Source organism: Perca flavescens, chromosome 21, assembly GCF_004354835.1.
Source record: "Perca flavescens isolate YP-PL-M2 chromosome 21, PFLA_1.0, whole genome shotgun sequence".
In the NCBI taxonomy this organism is placed as follows: domain Eukaryota; kingdom Metazoa; phylum Chordata; class Actinopteri; order Perciformes; family Percidae; genus Perca; species Perca flavescens.
The window spans coordinates 25,434,105-25,460,780 of record NC_041351.1 but is presented as its reverse complement, the minus strand read 5'-3'; the positions used below and the strand labels follow the sequence as shown (position 1 = coordinate 25,460,780).

The following is a 26,676-nucleotide window of genomic DNA, read 5'->3' as shown; positions in this document are numbered from 1 at the left end:
GAAAAGTTGTTAAAAGAAAAACTTTTCGTCATAGGGCGTGGCTGTGGCAGGGCAGCCATTTTGTGTGTTTCGCTGCCGAAACAGGAAGTGGGTGTAACTCGAGTGTACATTGTCCAACTGGCTCGAAACTTTTCAGGAATCATAAGACTCCAACCCTGAGGACAAATAAAGGCCGATATTTACTTAAAGTTATAGCGCCCCCTAGTGGCAACAGGAAGTAGGCCTAAAAGTCAAGGTGCTATAGTTTAACAAACTCCTCCTACAGATTTCATCCGACGGACTTCAAATTGGGTCTGTATCATCTCAACACCTTAAAGATGAAAAGTTATTAAAAGAAAAACTTTTCGTCAGATGGTGTGGGCGTGGTGTGGCGGCCATTTTGAGTGTTTAGCGATGAACAAAGAAGTTGCTGTAACTTGAGTGTAAGTTGTCGTATCTGCCCGAAATTTCTCAAGATTGACAAGGGTCCAGGCCTGAGGACACCTACAGGCCAAAATTGACTTTTGGTCATAGCGCCCCCCGCTGGCAACAGGAAATGCGCCTTATATGACAAACATCCGATTTACATGAAACTTATAATGTGGGGTCTACATGTGATTGTATAAATCACTAAACTCAGCACAGAGTTCCTTTTTAAATGGTAATGGTTTGACCCGCCCCCTAAGCTTTAGTCATGCCCCCTTTCATAACATTTGAACCAATTAAGGTAGACCCTTGTGTGAGGTATCATTGAACTCAGCAGAGACTTCCTTCTTCATTGGTGATGGTTTGGCTTGCCCCCTATGTTTAAGCCACGCCCCCTTTCATAAATGCTGATTCATCTAAGGAAGAGTCTTGTGTGAGGTATCATTGAATTCAGCAGAGAGTTCCTTTTTCATTGGTGATGGTTTGGCCCGCCCCCTATTATAACTAATGACCCGTTTGATGTAGACCCTTGTGTGAGGTGTCATTGAACTCGGCAGGGAGTTCCTTTTTAATTGGTGATGGTTTGACCCGCCCCCTATGTTTTAGCCACGTCCCTTTACACAGCTAATGAACCGTATGACGTAGAGTCTTGAGTGAGGTATCGGTGAACTCGGCAGGGAGTTCCCTTTTCATTGGTGCCGCGCAAATGCACGGTCGCAAGGAGCGGCATCCGCAGGTAACCTCGATGCGCGCAGAGGCGCGAGGGCCCGTCCATCGCTGCTCGCAGCTTTAATTCAATTTGTGTTTCTTTTTTTTGTAAATTTTATTTTCACTTTTTCTATACAATTGTGCAACAGTGCTGCCATGTACATAAATACACAAATACACAGCACAATATACATTACCTACACAAACGTCTTCTACCACTCCCCACCCTCCCCAGTCCCCATGCATCCTCATCACCTATCCGTACAAGTATACATTTGGAGTAAAGTGAGCCTACATTTCGCCGCCCATAAACAAAAAGACAAGGTAGGGTATATCCTACATACAGACAAAATGCTACATAAAGAAGCATAAGAAGAGGAAAAAATAAATAAAATTAAAAACACATATACAAAATGAAAAAGTTAAAAATAAAAATAAAAGATAAAAAAAAAATGGACGGGCCCTCCCGCCTTGGCGCGCGTCGGGGTTACCGGCGGACGCCGCTCCTTGCGACCGTACATTTGCGCGGTATTCAGACACCGCAAATCATCAGCAATGAAAAGGGAACTCCCCGCCGAATTCAACGATACCTCACAGAAGACTCTGCGTCATACGGTTCATTAGCTATAAAAAGTGGCGTGGCTAAAGCATAGGGGGCGGGTCAAACCATCACCAATTAAAAAGGAACTCTCTGCTGAGTTCTATGACACCTCACACAAGGGTCTACATCAAACGGTTCAAATGTTATGAAAGGGGGCGTGGCTTAAGCATGGGGGGTGGGCCAAACCATCACCAATGAAGAAGGAACTCTCTGCTTAGTTCAATGACACCTCACACAACACTCTACCTTAAACGGTTCGAATATTATGAAAGGGCGCGTGGCCTGAGTAAGTGGGCGTGGCCATATTATAGGGGGCGGCTCAGTATCACATGTAGACCACACATTCTGAGTTTCATGCAAATCGGATGATGTCATATAATGCGCATTTAATGTTTCCAGCGGGGGGCGCTATTACCAAAAAGCAATTTTGGCCTTTAGGTGTCCTCAGGCCTGGACCCTTGTCAATCGTGAGAAATTTTGGGCAGATACGACAACGTACACTCAAGTTACAACAACTTCTTCGTTCCTCGCTAAACACTCAAAATAGCCGCCACGCCACACCCACACCGTCTGACAAAAAGTTTTTCTTTTAATAACTTTTCATCGTTAAGGTGTTGGGACGGGACAGACCAAGTTTGAAGTCCATCGGATGAAATCTCTAGGAGGAGTTTGTTAAAGTATAGCACCTTGACTTTTAGGAAACACACAAAATGAAAGATCCCCAGGTAGAATAGAATTCTCTCACGTTCCCTCTGAGTGAGTATTTAATCTTTTCTAACTTTAAATGATACATGACATCTTTAAGCCACCTGGTGTGGGATGCAGATTTTGGGCCTTTCCAATTCAGCAAGATAAGACGTTGGGCTAATAAAGTTGTAAATGTCACCACTGTGTGAGATTTTTCTGACCACCGGGAATGGGAGTCAACAGGCTTGGTCCCAAATAGGGCCGTGACTGGATGGATTTCAATAGCAATTTCAAAGAAACATGCACCAGTCTTAGAATTTTGTTCCATTCATCATCTGAGAAGCTGGAGCCCAGGTCCTCCTCCCACAATGCTCTTATGTTAGCTACTGTCTGTGTGTTTATGCTGCTTATGAAGGTGTAAATGAGGGAGATGGCGCCTCTATGTGGCATTGCTAGGGCCAGTAATTCATCCAGTGGTGTTGGTGTTGCCAAATGGGGAAAAGCTTGATAATTATGCTGAACAAAATGTCTTAATTGAAGATAGCGGAAATGGTCAGAGGCCTTAAGGTTAAATTTTTCTGAGGGCTGATTGAAAGAGGCAAATACCCCATCTATGTAAAGGTCTTGTATGTAGCAGATGCCATTAGAATGCCAAGCTCTGAAAGCTAGGTCAAGCTTTGAGGGTGTAAACAAGTGATTATGCAGTAGTGGTGCCATGAAGGAGATGCCGTGTAAGTTAAAATGTTTCCTGAATTGAGCCCAAATCCTGAGAGAATGAATTACAACTGGATTGTTAATCTTCATCTTTTTAGCAGAGTTCGGGTGTGCAGTGGCAAGGGAGTAGGCTGGAGTGAAATTGTTTTCCATCCTAACCCAGCTTGGCTTCTTGATCCTGGGATGTTTACCAGCCCAAATGAATTTAGATATGGCCTTATCCAGCCCTTTGAATTTGTTCAAGGGAATAGAAATTGGAATATTTTGGAATAGATAGAGAAAGCGGGGAACAATGTTCATTTTGACTAGGTTAATACGCCTCACCATAGACATAGGGGTAATCCTCCACATCTCCATGTCTTGCTTGCATTTCTCAATCAAGGGGCAGAAGTTGCTTTTAAATAATTGGTTATATGAGCGAGTGACTGTGATACCCAGATATTTAAATTGTGACGACACAGCCTTGAATGGTAAATTTGGTGTCTGCTTTTTAAGAGTTGCATTGTTGACAGGGAACAGTTTGCTCTTTTCCAGGTTAAGTTTATAGCCAGAGAGTTTTCCAAACTGTTCCAGAATGTCGACAATGGCTGTTACAGATACGTCTGGGTCTGTTATAAAAAGCAGAATATCATCAGCATAGGCTGAAATTTTGTGAGATAGCCCCTCTCTAATAATACCCTTAAAAGTCATATAGCTCCGAAATGCCATGGCCAAAGGTTCAAGGAAAATATCAAAAAGCAGGGGTGAGAGAGGGCATCCTTGTCTGGTTCCTCTTTGAAGAGGGAAATATTCAGACGTTACATCGTTGGTGCGTACTGAGGCCAGAGGGTTAAAGTATAATAATTTTACCCAGGATATAAAATTTGAGCCGAATCCGAATTTGTTTTAATGTTTCAAAAAGAAAAACCCACTCCACCCTATCAAATGCCTTCTCTGCGTCTAGTGACAAGACCAGTTTAGGTGCCTCCACAGTTTCCCTAGTAAAAATGATGTCAAAGAGCCTGCGGGTGTGAGAGGAGGAGTGTCTACCCCGAATGAATCCAGTTTGATCCGGTGATATGAGAGAGGGGAGGATCCTCTCAAGACGCCTAGCAAGACCCTTGGCGATAATGTTATAATCTACGTTAAGGAGGGAAACTGGTCTATAAGATCCAATTTGTGTTTCTTTGTTCTGTGCGCCATCTTACGTTATCTGTCACATATTGTGGAGATTGTTTTGTTTTGTATGTCTGAAGGTGCTAATAAAAAATAAAAAAATTTATCACCAAAAAAAAAAGATAGGGCCCAGTCTCAATCGGCTACTACTGAATCATCATTCTAATAATTTGCAGGCAGGGGGAGCTGAACCAGCTGCATATGCAGGTTAACAGGCTGGAGAAGCAGAGAGCCAGAGAGACTGAGAAGAGGCAGGAGGAGCTCAGTAAAAATCAGCACAATGCCGCTCACCACAGGCGGCAGCTGGATGAGCTCAAGCGGTGAGTCAGGGGAAGGAAACAGGGGAGAGTAAGAAACACAAAACATAAAAAAACAATTACTGCTTTGATTAGTGTTGCACTTACTACCATCATAACATGCACGATAAAGGGAGTCTTGTGGTGGTGAAAGAAGTGTAAGAGTAAGTGCCTGATCAGACAGACAGGGCGCGTTTTAGCAGCCCCAGGCTGTTTTCAATGAGAGCATGCGGTTTGCTCACTGCTGTTATGTTGCTGAGGGCCTCCGTTTAATACATTAACTCAAAGCGGAAATGACTGTCGGTGAGAGGAATCACTCTTATTAGCTCTTCAGTATAGCTTCAGATTTGTATCATATGGTAATGGATATCTCAAGACTGAACTTTTACCTTACTTAAAGGAGAATTCCGGTCAATTTCAACCCGTAGCTTTGTTGTTTGTAAATCAGGACTACTGTCAGTAGCGAGAAAAACTAAAACAAACGGTGCCGCCTACACCGAGTTATCCTCCTGCTAGATTTTGCACCCAACAGTCTTAAACAAGGCTTAAACAGGACAAGTTTTAAACGTGTTTTTAGCCTCTAAACGTGTTCGAAATGCCATTACTAGTGCTTAGCCATGTGCAGTTATTCCTTACGAGGGAACACAGTGAATTTGACGGCAGTAGATGTGACAGAAAGGCATAAAAGTTGTGTTAATCCTTACCGCTGTTTATGTACTGCTTTCCGGTCAAGTCCTCAATAATCGAGTGCCGATCTCATACAATCCAATAATCCAAAATTTATTTTTTCAACAAAAAAAAGATTTGCAGAGGTCCTGTCCATAGTAATGAGCATGTATCAACGGGCTGTAACCTGACACCGCAGTGAAGCAGAGCTGACCTACAGTTCAAGAGTTCAGGAGCTCATTTGCATAGGTAACCTAGCAACGGCGGAGCCTGCCTGTCGGCAGAAACAGGGAGGAGCTCACAGAGCTGACAAAATCTCCCCGCTGCGGAGGTTGTAGACGGTGAAAGCTCAAGCTCAAATATCTCTTCATTTGGTTGCCGTAATTTTGGAAAGGCACAAACTCGAAGCATTTTCTGATATTAGTCATGATCTAACTCCAAGCTCCGTCTGTCAGCTCTGTGAGCTCCTCCCTGCTTCTGCCGACAGGCAGGCTCCGCCGTTGCTAGGTTACCTATGCAAAAGAGCTTCTGGAGCCGGTTGCACCAACAGGGCTTTACTAAGCCTGGTCCTAACTGCTAAGTAAGTCTTAGTTAAGACCAGTCTTTAGAGTTGACATAACGTCTGTTGCACCAACCAAACTTAAGCCTAGGCTTAACTACGCCTGGTCTTAGCGTTGCGCGTTCATGTGTTGTTGACCAGCAGCGTGCGTTGCTAGGTTACGCTGTAAACTATCTTCCGCTGTTTTGTTAACTTGTAACGTTGGCCGTATCAATGGAGGAGCAAAGAAAAAGAAAAGAAAATTTCACTGACATTGAGTTACGAAAATTAATAGAGCTGTACAGTCAGCACAGACACACACTGACTGCCAAGCAATCAAATACAATAACAAACAAGAAAAAACAAACAACATGGAGACAAATAACAGAGGCGATTAACGATTGCTCTGACTCTGGCTGCCTTCGGACAGAAAGCAATGTAAGAAAAAAGTGGAAAGACCTCCTGAGCAAAGCAAAAAAAAGATTTGTCTGCAAAAAAAACACCACCCGACCGGCGGGGGTCCTCCCCCAAAAACTTCCGTGTACAGTACCATAATTGTGGATATCTTTGGAGAGGATTCCATGGCTTTTATTGGTTTGGTCGGTGCGGAAAGAAACTGCTGCCAGAGATGGATGTTGATCACTCAAGCGAGAGTGTGATTTGTGAAGGTGTGTATATATATTAGAGTAGCCTAGAATAAGAGTTTTAGTAGTTGTCTTATAACAATAGGCCTATGACAGATTATCTGTATTTTTTAGACTCGATGGAGGACCCAGTCACTCCACAAAGTTCTCACGAACACAGCAGCGGTGCACCGCCGGTGAAACGGATGAGGAGGCTGGGTAATCTTCAGCAGACACTTCTTGAGAAGGAAATTGTTAGAGTGGAGACTGAAACAAAAAAATTACAGACCGAGCAGGAAAAGTTGGAACTTGAAAAACAAAAAATATTGTTAGAAATCAAGTTGCTCCAACAACAGATAAACAGGTCATCTATTTCTGAAGAGGATGGGTGGTCTTTTGTAATTCTGTAAATAAGCCTAATGGCAAATTGTGTACAATGAATCAATGACAAATAAAAAAAATTAAAAGTTTAAAAGTTTATTATAGACCTACTGGACTTTCTTTGTGGCTTATTTGTATGGTTTACAAGCTGCAGATAATTGGCAGAATTATTTTTAACATTTATAAAGCATTAATAATGCGTGTACGGACTAGTCGTCCACCGACATCTTCATGCCCTGCATGGTCCACAGGGTCGACACCTTCCTCCGGCACCGGCTGATGGTTTGCCTAGGAAGAGGGATCCTCTTGGTGACACAGATGTTGTGGAGGACAGTGCACGCTGCTATTACGGTGTAGACTCGCTCAGGGTGCATCCGCATCTCTCCATGAAGACAATGAAACCTAGAAAAAATAGTCAATGATTACTGTAAAACCTAAATGTGTCACTTTTTTACTATTAATAAATGAGCAAAACTTGGCCACTAAATATTTAATATTACATTTCTTTTTATTATTTTGACGATTGCCATATTCGTAGTGAACGCGCATATAGAGAGAAATGCACATAATGGATTACATAATCAGAGAGTAGCCTATGTCTTTTCGTTTTGAATTATATTGCTATATTTGGTTCTTATTTATTAAATACAGGCAATTGGTTTATGAAAAATTGATTAAAATTAAGATACAATTTATCCAAAACGAAATTCACTTTAATTCACTGTTCACTTTTCATCTAATATAATATTTTAACAAATATGAAGCAACTGCTAGCCGCCCATGTTTATAGTTTTCAGTAATCTAGTGACAGCACTACATCAGCACCATGGATAGGGGAACAGACACTGCGGAAAGGTTTTTACCTGCGCTTGAGGACTCCGATGCACCGCTCAACGAGTGACCTAGTGGTGGTGTGGATGGTGTTATACCGTTGTTCTTGCTCAGTCCTCGGAGCAATTATAGGCGTCATCAGCCAGTGTTTCAGTGGGTATCCACTGTCGCAGAGAAGCAGCCCGTTTACTCTCCCAGCCTCGAAATCCTGGTATAACGCACTCTCTGCGTGCGTCATGGGTAGATCCAGGCCATCTCGCCACCAAATTAAAGATTTTATAATTGGCGTCACAAGCAATCTGCAAATTGATTGAATGGTATCCCTTGCGGTTGACATACAGATACTCATGCCCAGATGGTGCCTGGATCCGGACGTGAGTCCCATCGATGCAGCCCACAATACCAGGAATGCCAGAGGCCCGGCGGAATCGGTGTTTCATCACCGCTGACTCGGCCTCAGTGGGGAGGTGAGCAGATCGCGGAAGGCGACGGCTCAGTGCCAGTAACACTCTGCGGATGGCCCGACATGCGGTGGATTTGTGGACATTAATCATATCTCCAACGGTGTTTTGAAACGCACCATTTGCATAAAAACGTAGCGCTATTAACAACTGTAATGCTGGTGTCAATGCTGCGTTGTGGTTCGATACATACTGTAAGTCGGGTGACAGCTCTTCAACAAGTTTATATATATCCCTCCGACAGAATCGAAACTTCTCTATCAGCTCCTCATCATTCTTCTGTCCCTAATAACTCTCTCCCGTCTAAAAGCCCGCTCATTGTAAAATCTGTGTATAAGGCGTGCCATGTCTATACTGTCTTTAGTTATGTGGTTACGAAGTGGTTACTATAGAAACATTATCTATCGGATAACGGCTATTAACGCTATTATATGCCTAGATTTTGAATTTACGCCTGCTACTGACTAGGTGTAAGATTTACGCCCGGTCTTAGCGAGAAGAGGACTTAAGCCTGGACGGTGCAACTGTCGTAACTTTTAGGTCGGACTTAGAATGCTGAGTTAAGACCTACTTACCTTAAGACCAGGCGTAAGCCCTGTTGGTGCAACCGGCTCCTGAACTCTTGAACTGTAGGTCAGCTCTGCTTCACTGCGGTGTCAGGTTACAGCCTGTTGATACATGCTCATTACTATGGACAGGACCTTGGCAAATCGTTTTTTTGTGGAAAAAATACATTTTGGATTATTGGATTATATGAGATCGGCACTCGATTGTTGAGGACTTGACCAGAAAGCAGTACATAAACAGAGGTAAGGATTAACACAACTTTTATGCCTTTCTGTCACATCTACTGCCGTCAAATTCGCTGTGTTCCCTTGTAAGGAATAACTGCACATGGCTAAGCACTAGTAATGGCATTTCGAACACGTTTAGAGGCTAAAAACATGTATAAAACTTGTCCTGTTTAAGCCTTGTTTAAGACTGTTGCGTGCAAAATCTAGCAGGAGGATAACTCGGTGTAGGCGGCACCGTTTGTTTTCGTTTTTCTCGCTACTGACAGTAGTCCTGATTTCCAAACAACAGAGCTACGGGTTGAAATTGACCGGAATTCTCCTTTAATAAATGACATGGTAATGTAACTCCTTGTGTGTCTGTGCATGTCTTTTTGTGGCTGGATGGTAGCTCTATGGCTGGTGAAATTCAAAAGCAAAAGGAGGAGTATGAGAGGATGAAATGGGATTTGCATTGCAGGATACAAGAGTTGGAAGGAGAGCTTACCCTACAAAGACAGGTAAACACACACTTTCATCTCTCTAAAGGTCTAAAAACTGTTTTTGGCCAATGTCTTTATATAATGTGGACCATAATGTAGTTCATTACTGTGAATAAATCTATACCCTAGGCTTGGGCCGGTGTAAAAAATGTCAAACAGGAACAGATTGCTATACCGAATTTTACAACCACTTTCACGTATCTCAGCCGCTCCAGAGTTAGAATGATGATCAAGCCCATAATGAGAATGTTGCATGATGAGTCCACATGCTGGTGGTAATTCACCTCTATGTAATGACTTTTTTTTTTACCTGCAGTGAGGTTATAAAAACCTATTTGGTTTAGGTGTTTACACTTTGCTTGTCTTTTTCAGCTAACCTCTTTCATTGCTTGAAAATCCCAAATGTTTCCATATGGGCGCAGTTTTAGTTTTCTTTGAGAGTAACTCTGCCACGTATCATCTCGTCACCCCAAACTCATGAACCTTCTAGTAAACAAACACACCGTTCCCTCTCCAACCACTACAGAAATATGATCTGGTCCATGTTCATGACAGACACACCTGTGATCCTCAACAGTTTTATTTCAGAACGCAACAGAAAGCTCCCCTGTGCTTTAGCTTTAGAAATGCTCGGGGAAATGTAGCTTGTGTTGACACTGCCACATTACTTGTCAATAAAGCTAAGATCCTGAAAAGCTATTCAATTAATTAAACAGCACAGGTCATAGCCAGTTTAACCGGTTAGCATAAAATCAAATCTGTTTTTGCCGGTGAAGCCAGAAATCGACCCAGCTTTACTCTAAACAGTAATATACTCTACGTCTTGTGTTACAACCCAACATAGTTTGCTCTGTACAGTGAAGAGACATCCAGTCCACAAGACTAAAATAACTGGTAGAGCAGCCAGACATTCAGAGGGGATCAGCAGCAGACCTTTAGGATGAACCCAGACAAAAGAGCTCTGAATCTCTGACTGGTGTCTGTAACACTAAATTGGCAGGCTTGTGTTATGTTTGTGTTTCTACATATCTGTCTGTCAGGTAAAATGAGCAGGTGACAAATAGAAGATGCTGGATCTTGTAGACTAGTTTGGCTCCAGGAAGGGGATGTGCTGTTTATCTAATGCTCATCATATAACAACGTAAAAGATTAATTATTACCCTCCCCTTACTGTATCCAAAATAAAGATAGGTGCACAGGAATACTGGAAGGGACAAAAAAATGACTTATTGTCTATATTTTCTTTTAATTGTACTGTATTTACTAGTTGGTTCTAATGAGTTCATTTTAACATCATGTTGTAGCAAAAATAAAATGTGCAAAAGTTGTCTAATGACAATAAAAATCTTTCTGCAACACTGGATTCTGTACCAGATTCCAATAAATCCCCTCACCTCTGTACATCATCATCTCCCTCCTCCTCCTCATCCTCCTCATCCTACTCACTCTTCTCTTCCTTGCTCTCTTCAGCTGGCCCTGATGCAGGTAGATGCATGTATTTTTATTTAACTATTGTGGTTTAGATATTGTGGGTATTTTATGTTTTGCTGTATTGTTTTTTGTCTTGTCTTTATGTGTGTCTGCTGGCTGTACAAATAATTGCCCCTTGGGGACAATAAAGTTACCTTGACCTTGACCTTGACCTTGACCTTGAAACGTCGGAAGAGCAGGTCCCTTGTGATGGACAGGGCGACAGCGACCACCCACAAGCTCCCAGCCATGTCCAAATAAAGGCGATTCAGGGAGGGGTTGGCGCGCTAGATACAGAAAGTAGTTAGTAGGGAGGCAGTGTTGCCATAGGCTGTCTGGATCTGTGTTACCGGTTAATTTCTTTTGCAGTCAGCCATACCCAGGGCTTAAAGTATTCTGACACCGTGCTGGATCTCCGGCGTGCGGCCATGATGAAAAAAATAAAATAAAATTGGGAGCTTTCATGCGGTTTATTATTTTCGAGTCAACCTGTTCAGATGGAGTGCACACATGTTTACATTGTAAGGTTAAATATTCATTTTTCAGCAGTATTTTTTGTTTATGTGCCAAGTTAGAAGGGGGTTTTAGGTTTGTGTGTCATTTTTTTTGCCCAAGCCAAAGTATATATGTCCCCTTTTGTTTCATTCAGTTAGCTTAGTTTGGTCAGTTCACATTCTGTCTGCTGTTGCTATTTTGGGTATATTTATATTTTGTTGACCTCTTTTATAGGCCTAGATATAAAGTTCTTGGTTTATATATTATATTATAGTATTATAATATATATTTATATTTATATATGGCAACACTGTGCAGTATCAACCAACACTCTGTCCGCCACTATCTGTCATTGCTTGCAAAATGTTGGAAGATGTTTGTTAATTCTAGAGAGCAGTGATCTCTTCTTGATTTGTGCTGTTAAGTAATTCATGTTTACACTGTATACAGTAGCAACCAAGCAGAGTTTGAATAGAAACCACACAATACAAAGTGGAGGCTCGTAGGGATGAAAGCTGCTTAGTTATGTTATGTTGAGTTAAAGTAACTACGCCTATATCCCATAATAAATGCAAAAGTGGTAAAATGTATACACAAGATCTCTTCACTCTGGTTAACAGGAGATGACCGCAGCATTTGACAGTGAGCTCAGACAGCGGGAACATGAGTTCAATTTGAAATTGGATGAGGTGCACGCTGTGATGCTGTCTTATGATATCAAGGTGAGAAGAGTAAAAGAATGGTGTTTATTTGTAAACAGGATGTGCTTTACTAAAGTAATTTGTCAATTTATGTTGTCTATAAATACTAGGTTTGTTGCGTAAGGTGGACAAAAAACAAGACATACTGTATATAAACAACATATATTGTATGCAAATTTGTTCTGTTATTTGCCTTAAAAGTTCAATTCATTTAAAAAAAGAAATCTAAATATTATTGCAGCCGATTTACGTGTTTGGTTTTCTTGTTGACCTCTAATCTTCCCATGGCTAGTCCTTCACATGTAAAGTTGTCGTCATCATTTTTTGCTGTGTGTGTGTCCTTGTCTAGGTGGTGCTGCTGTCTAAAGAGATTGAAGTTCACAGCCAAGCTCAGCATCAGAACACAGAGGTTCTCAAAGCTTCTAATGAGTTCTGTCAGCAGATACAAACCCAGCTACAACACAAAGAACTCGAGATTAAAGACCTCACTGCTGTCAAGGACTACAAGTGTGTGTGTGTGTGTGTGTGTGTGTGTGTGTGTGTGTGTGTGTGTGTGTGTGTGTGTGTGTGTGTGTGTTTGTGTGTTGTGTTGTGTTGTCTGTGTGTGTGGGTGGGGGGGTGTTGTGTTGTCTGTGTGTGTGTGTGTGTGTGTGTGCGTTTTTAAGATTTTGTGACTATCTTCTGTCTAAGGTTAGAGGAGCTTGAGGACGAGCTGAAATGTATCAAGACCAAATTGAAGAAAGAAGAGGATGACCACATTAAGAAGTGAGTCATTAATAACACATTTAGGCAGTTAGAGCCAGCTGCTGGTCTAGGCAGCTACTGCAGGAGCGCATGTGGCCTGAGGGGAGAGAGAGAGAGAGAGAGAAAGAGATAGAGAGAAAGAAAAAACACATCTAAAAATTTGCACATAAAAAAGAAACAGTTAAGAGGCCTATGACTGGACCAATAGTGTAATTTACAACTGTTTGTAGAATATGTTCACTTCTGAACATAGGATTTGACTCAGCTCACCAGTTTTCCAGCTTTTTGGGTGTTGATGGCAACAAAAACAACAATAGGAGGGAGCACGTATCGGCGAAGGAAAAAGAAAAAATATTGGGGAGGACAAACAGGCTGAGAACCCCGAAAGTACACCTTCCACACCAGCCCAAGGAACTTTGAAAGAAGGAAGGGTCATTACATCATTAGAATTTTGCATTGGTTGGTAAAGTCAGTGAGGTGAGCATGGCAATTCACACTATAACCTGTCATATCTGTGGTTTTCACCATTGACTGAAAAATGCTTTAACAAAAGTAAAAAAAATAATGTATTGGTCTCCATATGGCTCTGTCCAGCAGCTGCATATAGCTCAACTCAAGCATCTGTTTGGTCCAAGATAGTTCCTAGCTACATCATGATATATGACCAAATGGGGCAAGTGCAAGCTATTGCTACCCAGACTGCAATTGTAACCAGATCAATATATACATTGCTACATTGCATCCCAGATGCACAAATATCGTCAAATCCGTCAAAAAAACTGGATCTGATAATCTATTATGAATGATAATCTTAAATAAATTATCTTAAAGCGAGGTTCAGATCCTAACAAGACATGGGAGACTGTGGTGTTGGGAATTAGGAAGGCACTTAGCAATTATCAGACATTTTATCAATATATATATATTAGGGCTGTCAAAATTAACGCGTTCATTTTTTAATATTTAAATCGTTAAAAAAAAATTAACGAAATTAACGCAGCTCTGTTTGTTTACTTCATGTGGCGGCTGAGGAACATAATACGCCTCCATAACAGCAGGCGGCGCTACTCTGTATTGTTGCCCAAGTAATGAAAACCGGCAGCTGATTGGACGAACGCGTCACATGTGTTTGTTTTCTCCGGAAATCCAAAGCCAGTCATGGCGGCCGTTCAGAATACGATCTCATATTGTACTAAAATAGTTCACTGAAACATGTTTCTGAAAACATTTTAAGCGAGAAATAGGCCGTGCAGTTGCTGAATCTGTCTTCATTTCAGCTCAACAAAGGTCAGTTTAGAAGATTTTTGTCAGATTTTGAGAGACTCTAGTCACCTCATCCTGCTCGCCATTTCCGGGTGAGTCCCGACTGCCCTGCCGGCGACTGAACATAGGCTTGTTGGAGATGAACTGCGCCTCGCCTGTAAAGTAGACGAGAGCAGGTGACAGCAGCCGGGGACGGTGACAAAAATCTGCTCTCAAGTCAGACAGTTTCTAGCCGTTTACAGCAGCCTTCAGCAGGACTAAGCCAAATTGTTGCTGCTGTTGTTCTGAAAGATATTAAACATTCTGAACTTAGCAGAACCTTTCCTTGTTTGTTTTTTTCTTCATATTTGCAAAGTTAAGTGATTTAGCATTTAAATATCCATTATTATAAGCTTCAGTCTCAATTTAAAAAACGATTAATCGCGATTAATTACAGCAAATTGTGCAATTAATTAGTTAATTTTTTTTAATGGATTGACCGCCCTAATATATATATATATATTATTTTAATTTTTTATTGAAGATTTTCCATGACAAAGAAATAAACAAAGAAAGAGATACACAGCACAAATACATTACATAACTACAAATTAGTGACAGGACAAACATGAAATACAAGAGAGGGAGGGGGTGGGGAATTACAGTGTTTAGAATATTCTCAAGCGGAAAGGGATATGCTGGGGCCAAGACTGTAGTACCAGGTCCAGCAAATACATTTTTATAATTACGAAGGGGGAGGGTGGGTTGTGAGTCAAGGAATGACCTTATTGTGGCCCATAATCCATTCCCATCCCCATCTGGATAAACCAATAAGGACGCTGCTTTTTCTATACTTATAAGGTTCAGGATCTCCTCAAGCCAATTATACATGTCAAAACAGTTAGCCTTCCTGACTTTCCAGTTCATAAGGATTGATTGTTTAGTTACAAGGCATGCTAGTGTGATAATATTTTGCACTGTTTTACAATTAAAGCCTTGGAGCTCGGTACCCAACATCAATATTATCAATATAGTTATGAATACGTGTATTCATAAGTATCAAATTAACAATAAAACGGGGCACCACCCTGGAATTAGGGGCCAATAACTGAACTGTGAATACAGTCTCAACCGTAGTGTTCTCTCAAAAATACAGATATTAATTAATTTGATTAATGTATCTCATATTTATAAAGTGAACAGTGAAGTAGTGAAATTCAAGCGCTGACCTGTACAACCAGCTATTACTAGAACACATACAAATAATTACAGACAACTGCTTATAAAGTATAATGGAATTGATTCAACTTCAGCTATATTGATTAATAATCAATAAACATCTACTATCTTGCTACAACTACAACAAAGGCCAAACAAGCAAACATGTTTGGCCATGTTTGGCAATACTTCCTTTTAGCCATGGCCATGATCTGTCCCTACCCAAAAAGCTTGACTAAACTTAACCAGAACTTAACCATAGAAGTGGCACATTGAAAGAAAATGCTCATATGAGTTGTTTATGCAACATATGGTCAACTTGGCACAGATAAATAACCTTTGGTGTTTATTTAGCTACAAAGAAGGAAAATTACTCACTACATACATAAAAAAGAGGGAATTGGCTTTTACTATTACTGCAGTTAGATGTAATTCTGGAGATGTTTTCATAAGCATACAGCATACAGCATGTGTAACCTTTTGATATTAATGAATGTCCGTTACATTCAAGCCATTGCCAAATTAGTTGATACAAAGATGATTAAGACTATCAGCTCCACAAAACTATCTCGTCCGGCGACTTTCGCGCGCTGAAACTTGAGTGAAGATAATTACCTCTTCTGATGAGTCGATCATGTTTTTTTAATCCCAAGTGTTCCTCTGGGCTACTAGCAACTGTGTGGAGGAGGGGTGGGGGTGGTGCGCGATCACAGAAGCCTTGTATCATGTAGACACACCGACAGTGTTGTTGTCATTACTTAGAATTCCTCATGGGGGCAACACAAACTATACAATATAGCTTTACCAATTTTTTAAAGAATTTTACACTGATTTCTATAGCTCATTATCTAACTCTACTGATTAATTATTAATGATTGAATGCTATCTCTCCAGAGTGCATCATATTTCACCTTTTGCTTAATAATTTCCACGCAAAATCTGAGTTTACCGGTACCAGAACAGTGCAAGCCGCACACAGCTGTCTCTCTCTGTCAATCCTGTACGCGAGTGAGCAGTGACTTTTATCAATTTACCAAAGATGATTAACTTATGTTCAGTATTTAATGGTGCACTTTTTGGCACAGCTGCCTGAAGGAAACCCATTTTATTCTCCAACTGATCTACCTAAATGACTCTGCTCGAAAGTGGAAAAAAGTCAGTTTAATCTCTAATTATAAGATTGACCTCTAATTCGCTCTTGTAATATCCACTGTTATGCCTGTTTGACCTTTTTGCTGCTGACCTTTCAAGGCACAACCATGAAAGGAGCTAGCTAAAAGCAATGATGACGTATACCTGGACTCCGCTTTGCCGGAGTGCCGGCACTATGTTCTGCGCCTGCCTCGTGGTTTTACCTCTGATCATGTGTAGGCAACTTTAAGCTCCTTAGCAGCCTAGCAAAGCTGGTGACTGTGCCTCATTCTCTTATTCAGCTACATAACAGTGGTAATAACTACTCCTGTCACCTTGTGTATGAAAGCTTTCCGCTGTGCCTACCTGTATCATGGGTCCTCTAAATGTTTTCTAGTGTCTAACTGTATGGCTGTTTCTGGCCAGATATGAAGATGTGGCCCGGGCTCTAAAGAAGTGTGATGCTCAGCTGGAGGCTCAGTGTCAGACCCACATAAAGCAGCTGCAGAATGCTGAGAAACGCATTGTCAAATTACAGGGGAATGTGAAAGTTCTGGCTGCACAGGTATGCTGCATACAGAAAAATCATCAGGAGGCATTGAAAAAGAAAGATGAGACAATCCAGAGGTGAGACAAACATTGATGAAAAAAGACTTATAATTTATCATTTAACTTAATATAAATATGTGTGTACTGCATGTGGCTGCATTCAGTGTGTACATACACCAGCAGCTGTGAACTGCTATATAAAAAGTTGACCAGCGGGGGTGTGTGTGTGTGTGTGTGTGTGTGTGTGTGTGTGTGTGTGTGTGTGTGTGTGTGTGTGTGTGTGTGTGTGTTTTATCTACCAGGTACAAGGAACAACTGAGTGCTGGTTTAAAGAGAGAAAGGGCCTTAGAACAGATGCAAGTCCAGGTTGAACTGGAGTGCCAGAGAAGATGTGAGGACATGAAGGCCCAACACTACTTTGCTAATGAGCAGCTAATCCAAGACCTGACCCAGGCCAGAGACCAGGTATGCCCCCCCTGTACAGTGTGTGGATTTACTGATCAGTGGCGATTTCTTTAAGACTGCAAGGGAAGCTCAGCTTCCCCTAAAATGTCTAAAATTTAAATGGTCAGAAATGTACTATTGTGTTAACATTTTATTGACTAAAATGCGTTAGAATACGTTCATCTCGAAGACGAGTTGGTTCAGAATTGGCTGACTTGATTTCCTTCTCATACATTCCAGTAGCGTCTCAGTGCATTTCCCCGTTGAAGCCTAGCGTCCGTTGACTTCAATGGGGCTGCTTTGAGCAGTTTTTTTCAGTGCTTCGAAACTAGACGGTCATTGGATAAATGCTGTGATTATGTCCCGCCCACGGACGCTCAGCGTCTCTGGGGGTCAATGGAGCAGTGGGCTGGCCTGCACGCTGGGCTTCTGCGTGATGATTGGAGGACTGTATCTCCTTTTGATTGACAGCAATTTTGTACTATAAAAAGTCGCCGAAGCTGTTCAACTTCAAGCAGAGCTCAGCTCAGTCCCATCGCGGATTTTACAAGTCTAGTTGAAAGACGAACTGCTGCAACCTGTTTCTTGGTATTTGCCTGGCGAAATTGACGCCAATTTTCATCATACATTTCATACAATTATAAACCACATTCCTTGTTTCAGTTTAACCTAATTCCTACATTTCCTCCTTCGAGTTTAATATCGTTTTGTTAGATCGTTTGTTCATTCATTCATTCATACAGTAGGCTAGGCTAGTGTTGTAGGGGTGAACTAGCTAGCTAGCAAACTGCACACGATGGCAGACAATGCTAATATTGTCGACCTGATTTTGGCGAAGCCATTTGAAAGTATTCCTTATGAGGAGAAACTTAGAATTAAACAGCAGGGTTGGATCAACACTTAGGATTGATTTAGTGCAAAAGACAGATCAAAGTAACAGGTCTGTTCAGCTCTCCTGGTATGACAAAGTTAGATGGCTGTGCTGTGACAAAGAAAATGTACTGCTGGCCATTCCTCTTGATGAAACCTTCCCATGGATATTATAAATTCTTATGATAATTACATTATTATTTGTTATTATTATATAATTAAATTATTGCATTACTATATATGTATATATATATATATATATATATATATATATATATATATATATATATATATATATATATACACATATTATAATATTAACATAAATAAATTGACAATTTGTTTGATGTAGGCCAAAAATGAGCTTCCCCTCTTTGAATGACCAGCAGCCGCCACTGTTACTGATGCATAGTAAAATTCAACTAATATGGGTTTTTGTGGATGCATATTGTCTCTGTATATTTTTGATACTGCTGTTGCTTCAGTATCTGTATAAAGGGCCAGACTTACAAAGACCTTTCTTTCTTTCACAGTTCTTTTTATTTAATTTTACAATGTACATACATTTACTAAATACCCTCTCCCTCTACTGTCACTCGATATATTAAGATGGTTCTAGTTGATAGAGGAATGTACAACATGGTATAGACTACTACTTTCTACGTCACTAGCCAAAACGAAGAGGCTAACCGTAGCTAACATAGCTCGTTCTCAATGGCAAAACACTAAAACAGAGACCTGAACACAGGAAGAAAAGAGGAGCTGCAGCAATGTGCAGTACAACAAAAAATATGGTGTTTTTTGAAAATTAAACCATGTAAACCTATTCTGGTACAACCTCAAAATACAATTATGAACCTGAAAATGAGCATAATATGGGCGCTTTAAGGAGAAGCAGCACCTCCATTCCTGGAAGTTCAAGAATCATACCTAGGTGTGTACATTTATTTCCATACTAGTGTGGAGGGTTTATCAAAAAAGTAAAAAAAAAAAAAAAAAAAAAAAAAGTATTTTTGTATTTCGTTTGAGAACCCTGGAGCATACATCAGATTTTTTTCAGGCTTCAGGTTAGACAACATATCCCTTATCCAGTGGGGAGACTGAGGCAGGGATTGAACCGGAGCTCGGTTCTCTAACCTTTAGGCCACCACTCCCCTTTAAAGTATCAGGCACTGTGCCAGAAGGGTAGTAAAGGCACTAACTATATGACCCCCTGCAAGTAACCGCATCCTTTCTGCAATACATCAAAACAGTGACAGAAGCGGTTCTGGATCAATTTCCTTCCAATACCCCTCTAAGTAGGGACGGAGCCAAAACATGAGTCAGTGTTGCTTTCAGATTCAATAAGACTTTTGCAACTGTTTTTCAGGAAACATACTGTAGCAAAACATGCACAAATGTGACACATCCTGGGAGAGCTGCCACCAGGACAACAGTTGAATGAAATGTTAAAAAAAGCCACAAAGAGGAGCATGTGACCGGCAGCCACTATGGTTGCAATACACTGAGCTCCTATACTCGTCTCCGTATTTCATTAAATAACCAGGTCTACCGCAAACATGGGAGGCCTGGCCCTCCCCAACCTTAAAGTGTACCACAGAGCCTTTCAGCTACGGGCCCTCAGAGTATGGATGGACCCCTCATCCACAGTCCCATGAAGAGAAATAGAGCAAAACCTCCCTGGAAGTCTAAGACTGCAAGACCTTGCCTTCACAGGTGTGTGTCCAAAAAAGTGTATGCTAGCCTATGGCCCTATTATCAACAACACAGTGACCAATTTTAAGCAGGTGGAGGAGCAACTACGCTACACCAATAAGTGGCATTTGAAGACCCTAATTTGGCACAACATACACTTAATGTCTGGTAACAAACCTTTTGTTTATAACCAATGGAGTGACGGAGGTATTTATACTCTAGACCAGTTATTCAATGATGAAGCTATGTTAAGTTTTGAAGACCTGAGAGCTAGCTTTGAGGTCCTTAGGACATCCTTCTTCCTTTATCTTTGCTTAAGATCAACCCTAAAATCTTATGGAGTACCATGGGGGAACAGTCTTGAGATGCACCCAATCATTAAATGGCTTGTTAATTCTCCTGTGAGAGGATTAGTGTCCAGGATTTATGCTAAACTGATGTAAGTATCCAAAGGAGAACTCCCAATAATAAAGAAATGGGAGCAAGAGCTGAGCTCGCAGGGGAACGTAATTAATTGGGAGACAGTTTGGGACAATATTTCCCACTGTTCCAAGAACCCAAATCACCAGCAGATCCACTTCAACATATGCCATAGGACATATTGGACACCTCAGAAGAGATACGTCTCTAAAGCCATTCCTACTCCCTATTGCATGTTCTGCCAACCTGAACAAACTGGAACTTTCCTGCACATGTTCTGGGAGTGTGAACAGGTGCATGAGTTTTGGAATAAAACAACATCAATAATCATCAATTATACATGCTTTGTATAAAACAGTGGTTGGCGTATTTTCTGGACATAGTTATGCTTGAGCTCTCTACAGCAAGGATTAACAAAGCCAAATCATTGACTATAGATCTATGGAAAAATGCAGCAGCACATATATCAGTCCTAATGACCTCAGCATTACAAGAATTAGAGAGTGACTAGGCAAGGTGTGATCTCTGTTTTTGTTTTTGCTTATTTGTTTGTTTTTGTTTTCCTCGAGGGTGGAGGGTGAGAGAGGGTTTCTGATTTTGTTCAATTGTGTTTGTATGTTCAAAAATATAAAAATAATAAAAAATTGATCTTAAAAAAAAAAAAGCCACAAAAGCTGTGGATTAATCCTAGTTTAGCAAGCAACGTGAACAGGAGTTTTGAGAAAATGCAAAAGAACAGTTTCTCATTATGATGTGGACCTGTTTTAATCAGTAAAAGGAAGATTTAATTAATGTATGACTTTGTGCATGAAAAAGCATTAATTCATTCATGTAGTACTTCATGAACTATCAGTAATGTACAAGGATTAATAGTATCTCATGCATGACTTAATGCAGGAACAATACATTAATTAATGCATCAATTAAGGTATTTCAATCATCATGATTTCTGATTCTTCAAAAAACTGACCAGTCACAACAGTGTACATACTGTATATTCTGAAAAATTGTAGTGTTGTAATCATTGTTAAATAAACATTACTTCTTCATGTTTGTGGCCCTTCAAATAAAGTGATGACCTGGTCCATCTTTAACATTAATAAATAAGATATGATTAATGTGAGCTGGGTCAGGGTCCTGAGTCGCTATGCTTGTTTGATGCTGTACTACTCTATAATGATACGAATGCTAAAGTTTAATGTTGGTCTTTATCAGGCTAAAGCCGAGCTAAAGGAGAAAGAACAAGGTCTGCAGGACTTGACTGTCTTAATACGTTCTGTTAAAACAGAGAGAGACCAGGCAGTACAGGTAAGAATACATCCACCTTACACTATGCAGACTAATAGATCCATTAAAAGGTGCTAACATGTTAACCAAGTCAAATAAAATAAATCAAATGTTTCACCTAGCAGACAAGGGTGCTGGCCTGATGAAAATGGAATCAGCTATACTGATCATTAATCCTCAACATTTAGTGTGTCTTTACAAAAATAGATTGTGTGGTGAACTGACAGACAGGCATGTTCTTGTTTTCACACCTGAGACACAAACACACAGAATCTCTGACCATGTATTGCACCGATTCCAGTCACAGAATGAGTAGGACTTGTACAGAAATTAACAGAAATTGTATGCCAGGATAAATCCCCCTGAGATGTATGAAAAGACATCCTTAGATTAGACACAATCAAACAAACAATGATCAATTTCTAAATAGTGAGAGAAACAGGGACAGCATTAAAACATATGCGATCTGTTTAAGATGAGAAAACGGCAAAAAAATATGATAGAAACCAGATATGTTCTTTTAGTTTAGATCTTTTTAGGTAGATTAGATATTGTCTTTTACTCTGCTATAATAATTTTGTGATATTATCATAATACTTATTTTTGTCAAGTATGAAAAACTGAGGAGGACATGCTGTTGGATGCTGTCCTCCTCTCTTACTCTTTCTTCAATGCCTAACAAATCTATCTCTTTCTCTCCCTGACCCTGTCTTTCTGCTTGAGCAGCACTCGTTGAAGCCTGAAAATATTGTAAAAAAATTAATAACATAACTAATTACACTGGTCGGACTGTTCAGCTCTGTTTCAGACTGATACCTCCGGTTCAGGCCGGTCCTCATCCTCAACACGTGCCTTTTTCAGTTGCGGAAAATACTTTTTAATACTCATCTGGATTGAAGCAGCAAACATTCAGTGTAAGAGTAGAAAAATGACATAACATTATTTATAATAAGTTTATTTGATTCACAGCTGCTACATATGTGTTTGATCTCGATAACCCAACTGCATTTTACCACAAACTTGCACTAGTTAACTTTCTAAAGCAGGTGCAATCGTTTGTTTGCTAAGAGTCAGGTCGGGACTCCAACATTAACACACTGACAACATTGTATTCAGAATATAAAATATTTTTATAGCTTTGTAATTACTAAACGATTAAAATATTTAATTGCGATTAATCGCATTAATGTCATATTTAACTCGCAATTAATCACACATTTTTATCTATTCTAAATGTCCCTTGATTTCTTTTTGTCCCATTATTTTTTCTCATTTTAATGCTCTTATCAACATGGAAAAGTGGATCAGCTTGCTTTGTGCAAATACCGTAGTGTTCAATTTCACACTAACATCCATGTGCTTCTGTCTGAAGTCATCCATTGTCACCTGGCTTTGACGAGGGGGCGGAGAATTGGCATCAGCTGTGTGCTTGGCCATCAAGTGTTATTCTAGACTGGACGTGCTGTGATGATAGCTCATTCACGACAAAACACACAGATCACTTTGGTCTTGTCAATGGAACCATTTGGCAACTTTTTAAAAGTAAACTTTCCATTCAGAATCTTACTGGCATCCATTTCGACGTCTCACACTCGCCATCCACTCAAAACGTAACGTTAGCCTATACTCTTTGGCCGGCTCGCAAGCCCAAACAAGTGTGTGCAGCGGGCCTGTTGTTTTGTTTCCGGTCTAGCTAGATTCGGTGTGGTGTTGTAGTTTTTTCAAAAATTACTAGTTGTTGCAACAGAATGTGAAAAAAAACTACAAAGTTTGCTAGGCCAAAAAGAACGTTAATCTTGCAATAAAAAAATGTACGCCGTTAAAATGGGTTTGCGTTATACACCGTTAATAACGCGTTTAACTGACAACACTAGTAATTACAAAAAATGATTTCAGTTTGATTTTACGTGAACCAATACTCGGTAGTACTGACATGATTTGGTCGGTACCGGTAAAAGTACCGGGTTCGGTAAACAACCCTACCAGCCATCTTCTCTCGTTTTCGTGTGTGTGTGTGTGTGTGTGTGTGTGTAGCCTGTAGGAGGAGGGCAGGGAAAGAAAAAAAATCAATAACGAAACGTAGTATGTGGCAGCCGGTGTTGATTGTGTGGCGCACCGCCACAAATTAGTCTATGTGTGGGAAACACTGAATATTCTCATTCTGAGATTTCAACATCCACATTTGCTGTCAAGCAAGGCAGACTGAAACAGGAGAAAACACAGATCACATGACATCACAGAGATCAATCTAGAACACCAGGAAATAGAATTACACAGGGAGCCAGGATCTACAACTGTACCACGCGAGTACACTGGACAATCTGGCAACAAGTGGATCACAGAGCCGGCCTTAAGTACTGCTGGGGATGATTAGGGAATAAGCTTCACCTGGCACAGCCTGCAAAATTATCCATGCCCACAACTTACAGACACAGAGCAGGAGGGAGAAACATCAGGGATCACAAACAGGGAAACAAACAACGCACACAAACAGGGAGAGGGAGGGGCTGCCATGATGGCATCATGACATAAATGGCCAAACCCACTCTTCTCTGCTGCCGTATATTTGAATGCTTCCACAGCCACTGCTAGGTTTGCTCAGAACTAGGGCTGAAACGATTCCTTGAGTAACTCGAATAATTTGATTACTAAAAATCCTTGATGCAAAAGGATTTGCCTCAAAACTTTGTTTAATCAATGTTGCCAACGTTGTATTGCTCACAGTGTTTCCGCACAGATGATTATTACTGTCACACACCGGGCTGACGCTGCTGGCGACACATGCCATGAAGACTGACGGCAGCTTAAATAGTGAGGGGCTAAGAGAAGAGAGCTGGAGAAAACGACAAAGTGTCCATAGCTTGGAATCAGTTCAAACGTAATTAAAACGAAAACTAGCTTACCACATTAATAGCACAACTTCAATGCTTAAGCATCTCAACAGAAAACATTGATTCTACCTTAATCCTCCATTCCACAAAGCAGACCCAACAAAAGTAAATCACAGAGTTGTATGGACGATGAAACTACCAAACACAACAACTACCAAAAACAAATACAAGAAAATACATAGTGGGGCGCCCGGATAGCTCAGTTTGCTGCATGTCGTTCCCCCCCCCCTCCTTTTTCCCCTTTCATTTCTTCAGCTGTCCTGTCAATAAAGGCCTAAAAATGCCCCAAAAATAATCTTTAAAAAAGAAAATACGTAGTGGTGACCACAATTTGATATAAAGAGTCGACTTGTTGACTATCCCTTCAGAAAAACAGCTGATTGTTGCGCACCATTTTCTCTCACTCGCTGTCTTCATGGAGAAACAATTGATCAACAATCTACTAGCATAAGTGTAACAGAGCTGTGTGACATTGTAATCAAATATATAAATGGAAATAGGTTTAGTATAACTAATATTTACATATAGGCCTATATACAGATCAGTCTCAGGTTGAAACTAGTAGTTCTGAAAGTTAAGTTGCACAACATAAGGTAATGTTTATGTATGTTTAATGTATACCTTAGTTTGAGGTTGGTATTGCATTTCAGAAAATGTTTTCTTTAAAAACAATGTAGTATGGCACTTAAATGCACTTAATGTTTAGTTTTTTGAGACATGATATTGTAAGAAATGTAGGCAATAACAATGTTGCTTTTTCCAAAAATTAAACCAAACTATTGTATATTATTGTTCTTCAATAAAACAAAAGTATTTCTTATCCGATTACTCGATTAATCGATGGAATAATCGGTAGAATACTCAAGTTGCATACTGATGTTTGACAAACAAAGAAAGCAGGTGGTAAAATCAAGCTTTATGAAGCTCTGGCTCTGGGCACATTTTGTTCCATTCTTGCCTCCTTACACTGGCTGCCACTTAGCTACAGAGTTGGTTGTAAAATCCTCTTTGTGTTCAAAGAGTTAAATGGTTTGGCCCCCTTTCATATTGCGGAACACCTGTCCCCATATCACACTGTCAGAGATCTGAGATCGTTTGACGAAAGACTTCTGTCTGTCCAGAGATCCAGGACAAAATATGGGACAGGGCTTTCTTTATTGTTGCCCCAAAACTGCCTCCCATCATCAGATTGGCAGGAGGCATAATTAAATCAACATTTTTAAAAATCAATTATGTTTTCAGGTTGTACATATAAACACGATATCTCAGAAGAACTTATACGCTAATTATGACAACATTTCTCACAAATGTCTAATATGATAAAACGATAAAGTGATGACGTTTTATATTCAAAAGGTCGAGTCAACTTCTTGTTAACATCATCATTTTCTGCAAAACACTTCTCTGACCACTATTCTACTGCATAACTCAGGAAAGAAGGGGAGATTGTGACCATAATCACATTTGGTCAGATACTGAATTGGTGACACTACTCTTGGGTGCCCACCTTAAAACTGTGGTGATTGTATAGATCTTCTGTGCTGCTGGGTTAAAGATATGTGTGAAGCGTCCTTTTTTTGTTGTTGCCAAAAACACAAATACACTTAATACCTTTTATTAAATTGCTTCAAAGTCTTCACTACATACATTATACAAGTCTTGAAAGACATGGATGTCAACTTGACTGGTTAGTGGAGGCATACAATCACAAGGCAGTTATTCTATTTTGGCCTTTGGCCTTTTCCTCAAGCATCCTGAGAGGTATGATGGCCTTTCAGTCTGGCTCAGTGCCTCCAAAAATACCAACCTCTGTGGGGTCCACTGGTACCAAAAGGAAAAACATATCAAGTTCTTGCCCTTATAAACCAAAAGTTACGAATGTAACTACGGTTCTATGAATCCCGAATGACTACCAGAGGCGGTGCTTAAAGCACTGAATATTCCCTTTGCGCATGCGCAGTTTGATTATGTATACCAACAATGTTACTTGTGAACCCTGGATGACCCAGGAGAGACTATATCTTCCAGTGTCATCAGGGGATTTGGGATTCATAGAACCGTATTTATATTGGTAACTTTTGTTCTATTTCATCCCTGCTGACCGCCAGAGGCAGTGCTTCAAGCACTGAATGACTTATACCAGCAGAGTCACGAGGAATCCTGAATACCCACCTCATTGA

At 40.4% G+C, this 26,676-nt stretch overlaps 1 protein-coding gene across 8 annotated transcripts in view; it reads left to right on the top strand.

Moving 5' to 3' along the window:
* Positions 1–26,676, top strand: part of ccdc57 (coiled-coil domain containing 57) — an 86,835-nt gene that overhangs the window by 38,490 nt on the left and 21,669 nt on the right. For 3 of the 8 annotated variants that reach the window (XM_028567296.1, XM_028567295.1, XM_028567297.1), the window contains exons 4-12: positions 4,447–4,590; positions 9,249–9,357; positions 10,714–10,824; positions 11,925–12,026; positions 12,355–12,512; positions 12,696–12,770; positions 16,767–16,967; positions 17,192–17,354; positions 21,534–21,626. In XM_028567296.1, the coding sequence (XP_028423097.1) occupies positions 4,447–4,590; positions 9,249–9,357; positions 10,714–10,824; positions 11,925–12,026; positions 12,355–12,512; positions 12,696–12,770; positions 16,767–16,967; positions 17,192–17,354; positions 21,534–21,626 (1,156 nt within the window). The remainder of the gene's footprint in view (positions 1–4,446; positions 4,591–9,248; positions 9,358–10,713; positions 10,825–11,924; positions 12,027–12,354; positions 12,513–12,695; positions 12,771–16,766; positions 16,968–17,191; positions 17,355–21,533; positions 21,627–26,676) is intronic. The other 5 variants (XM_028567301.1, XM_028567299.1, XM_028567302.1 and 2 more) reach the window with 5 other exon arrangements.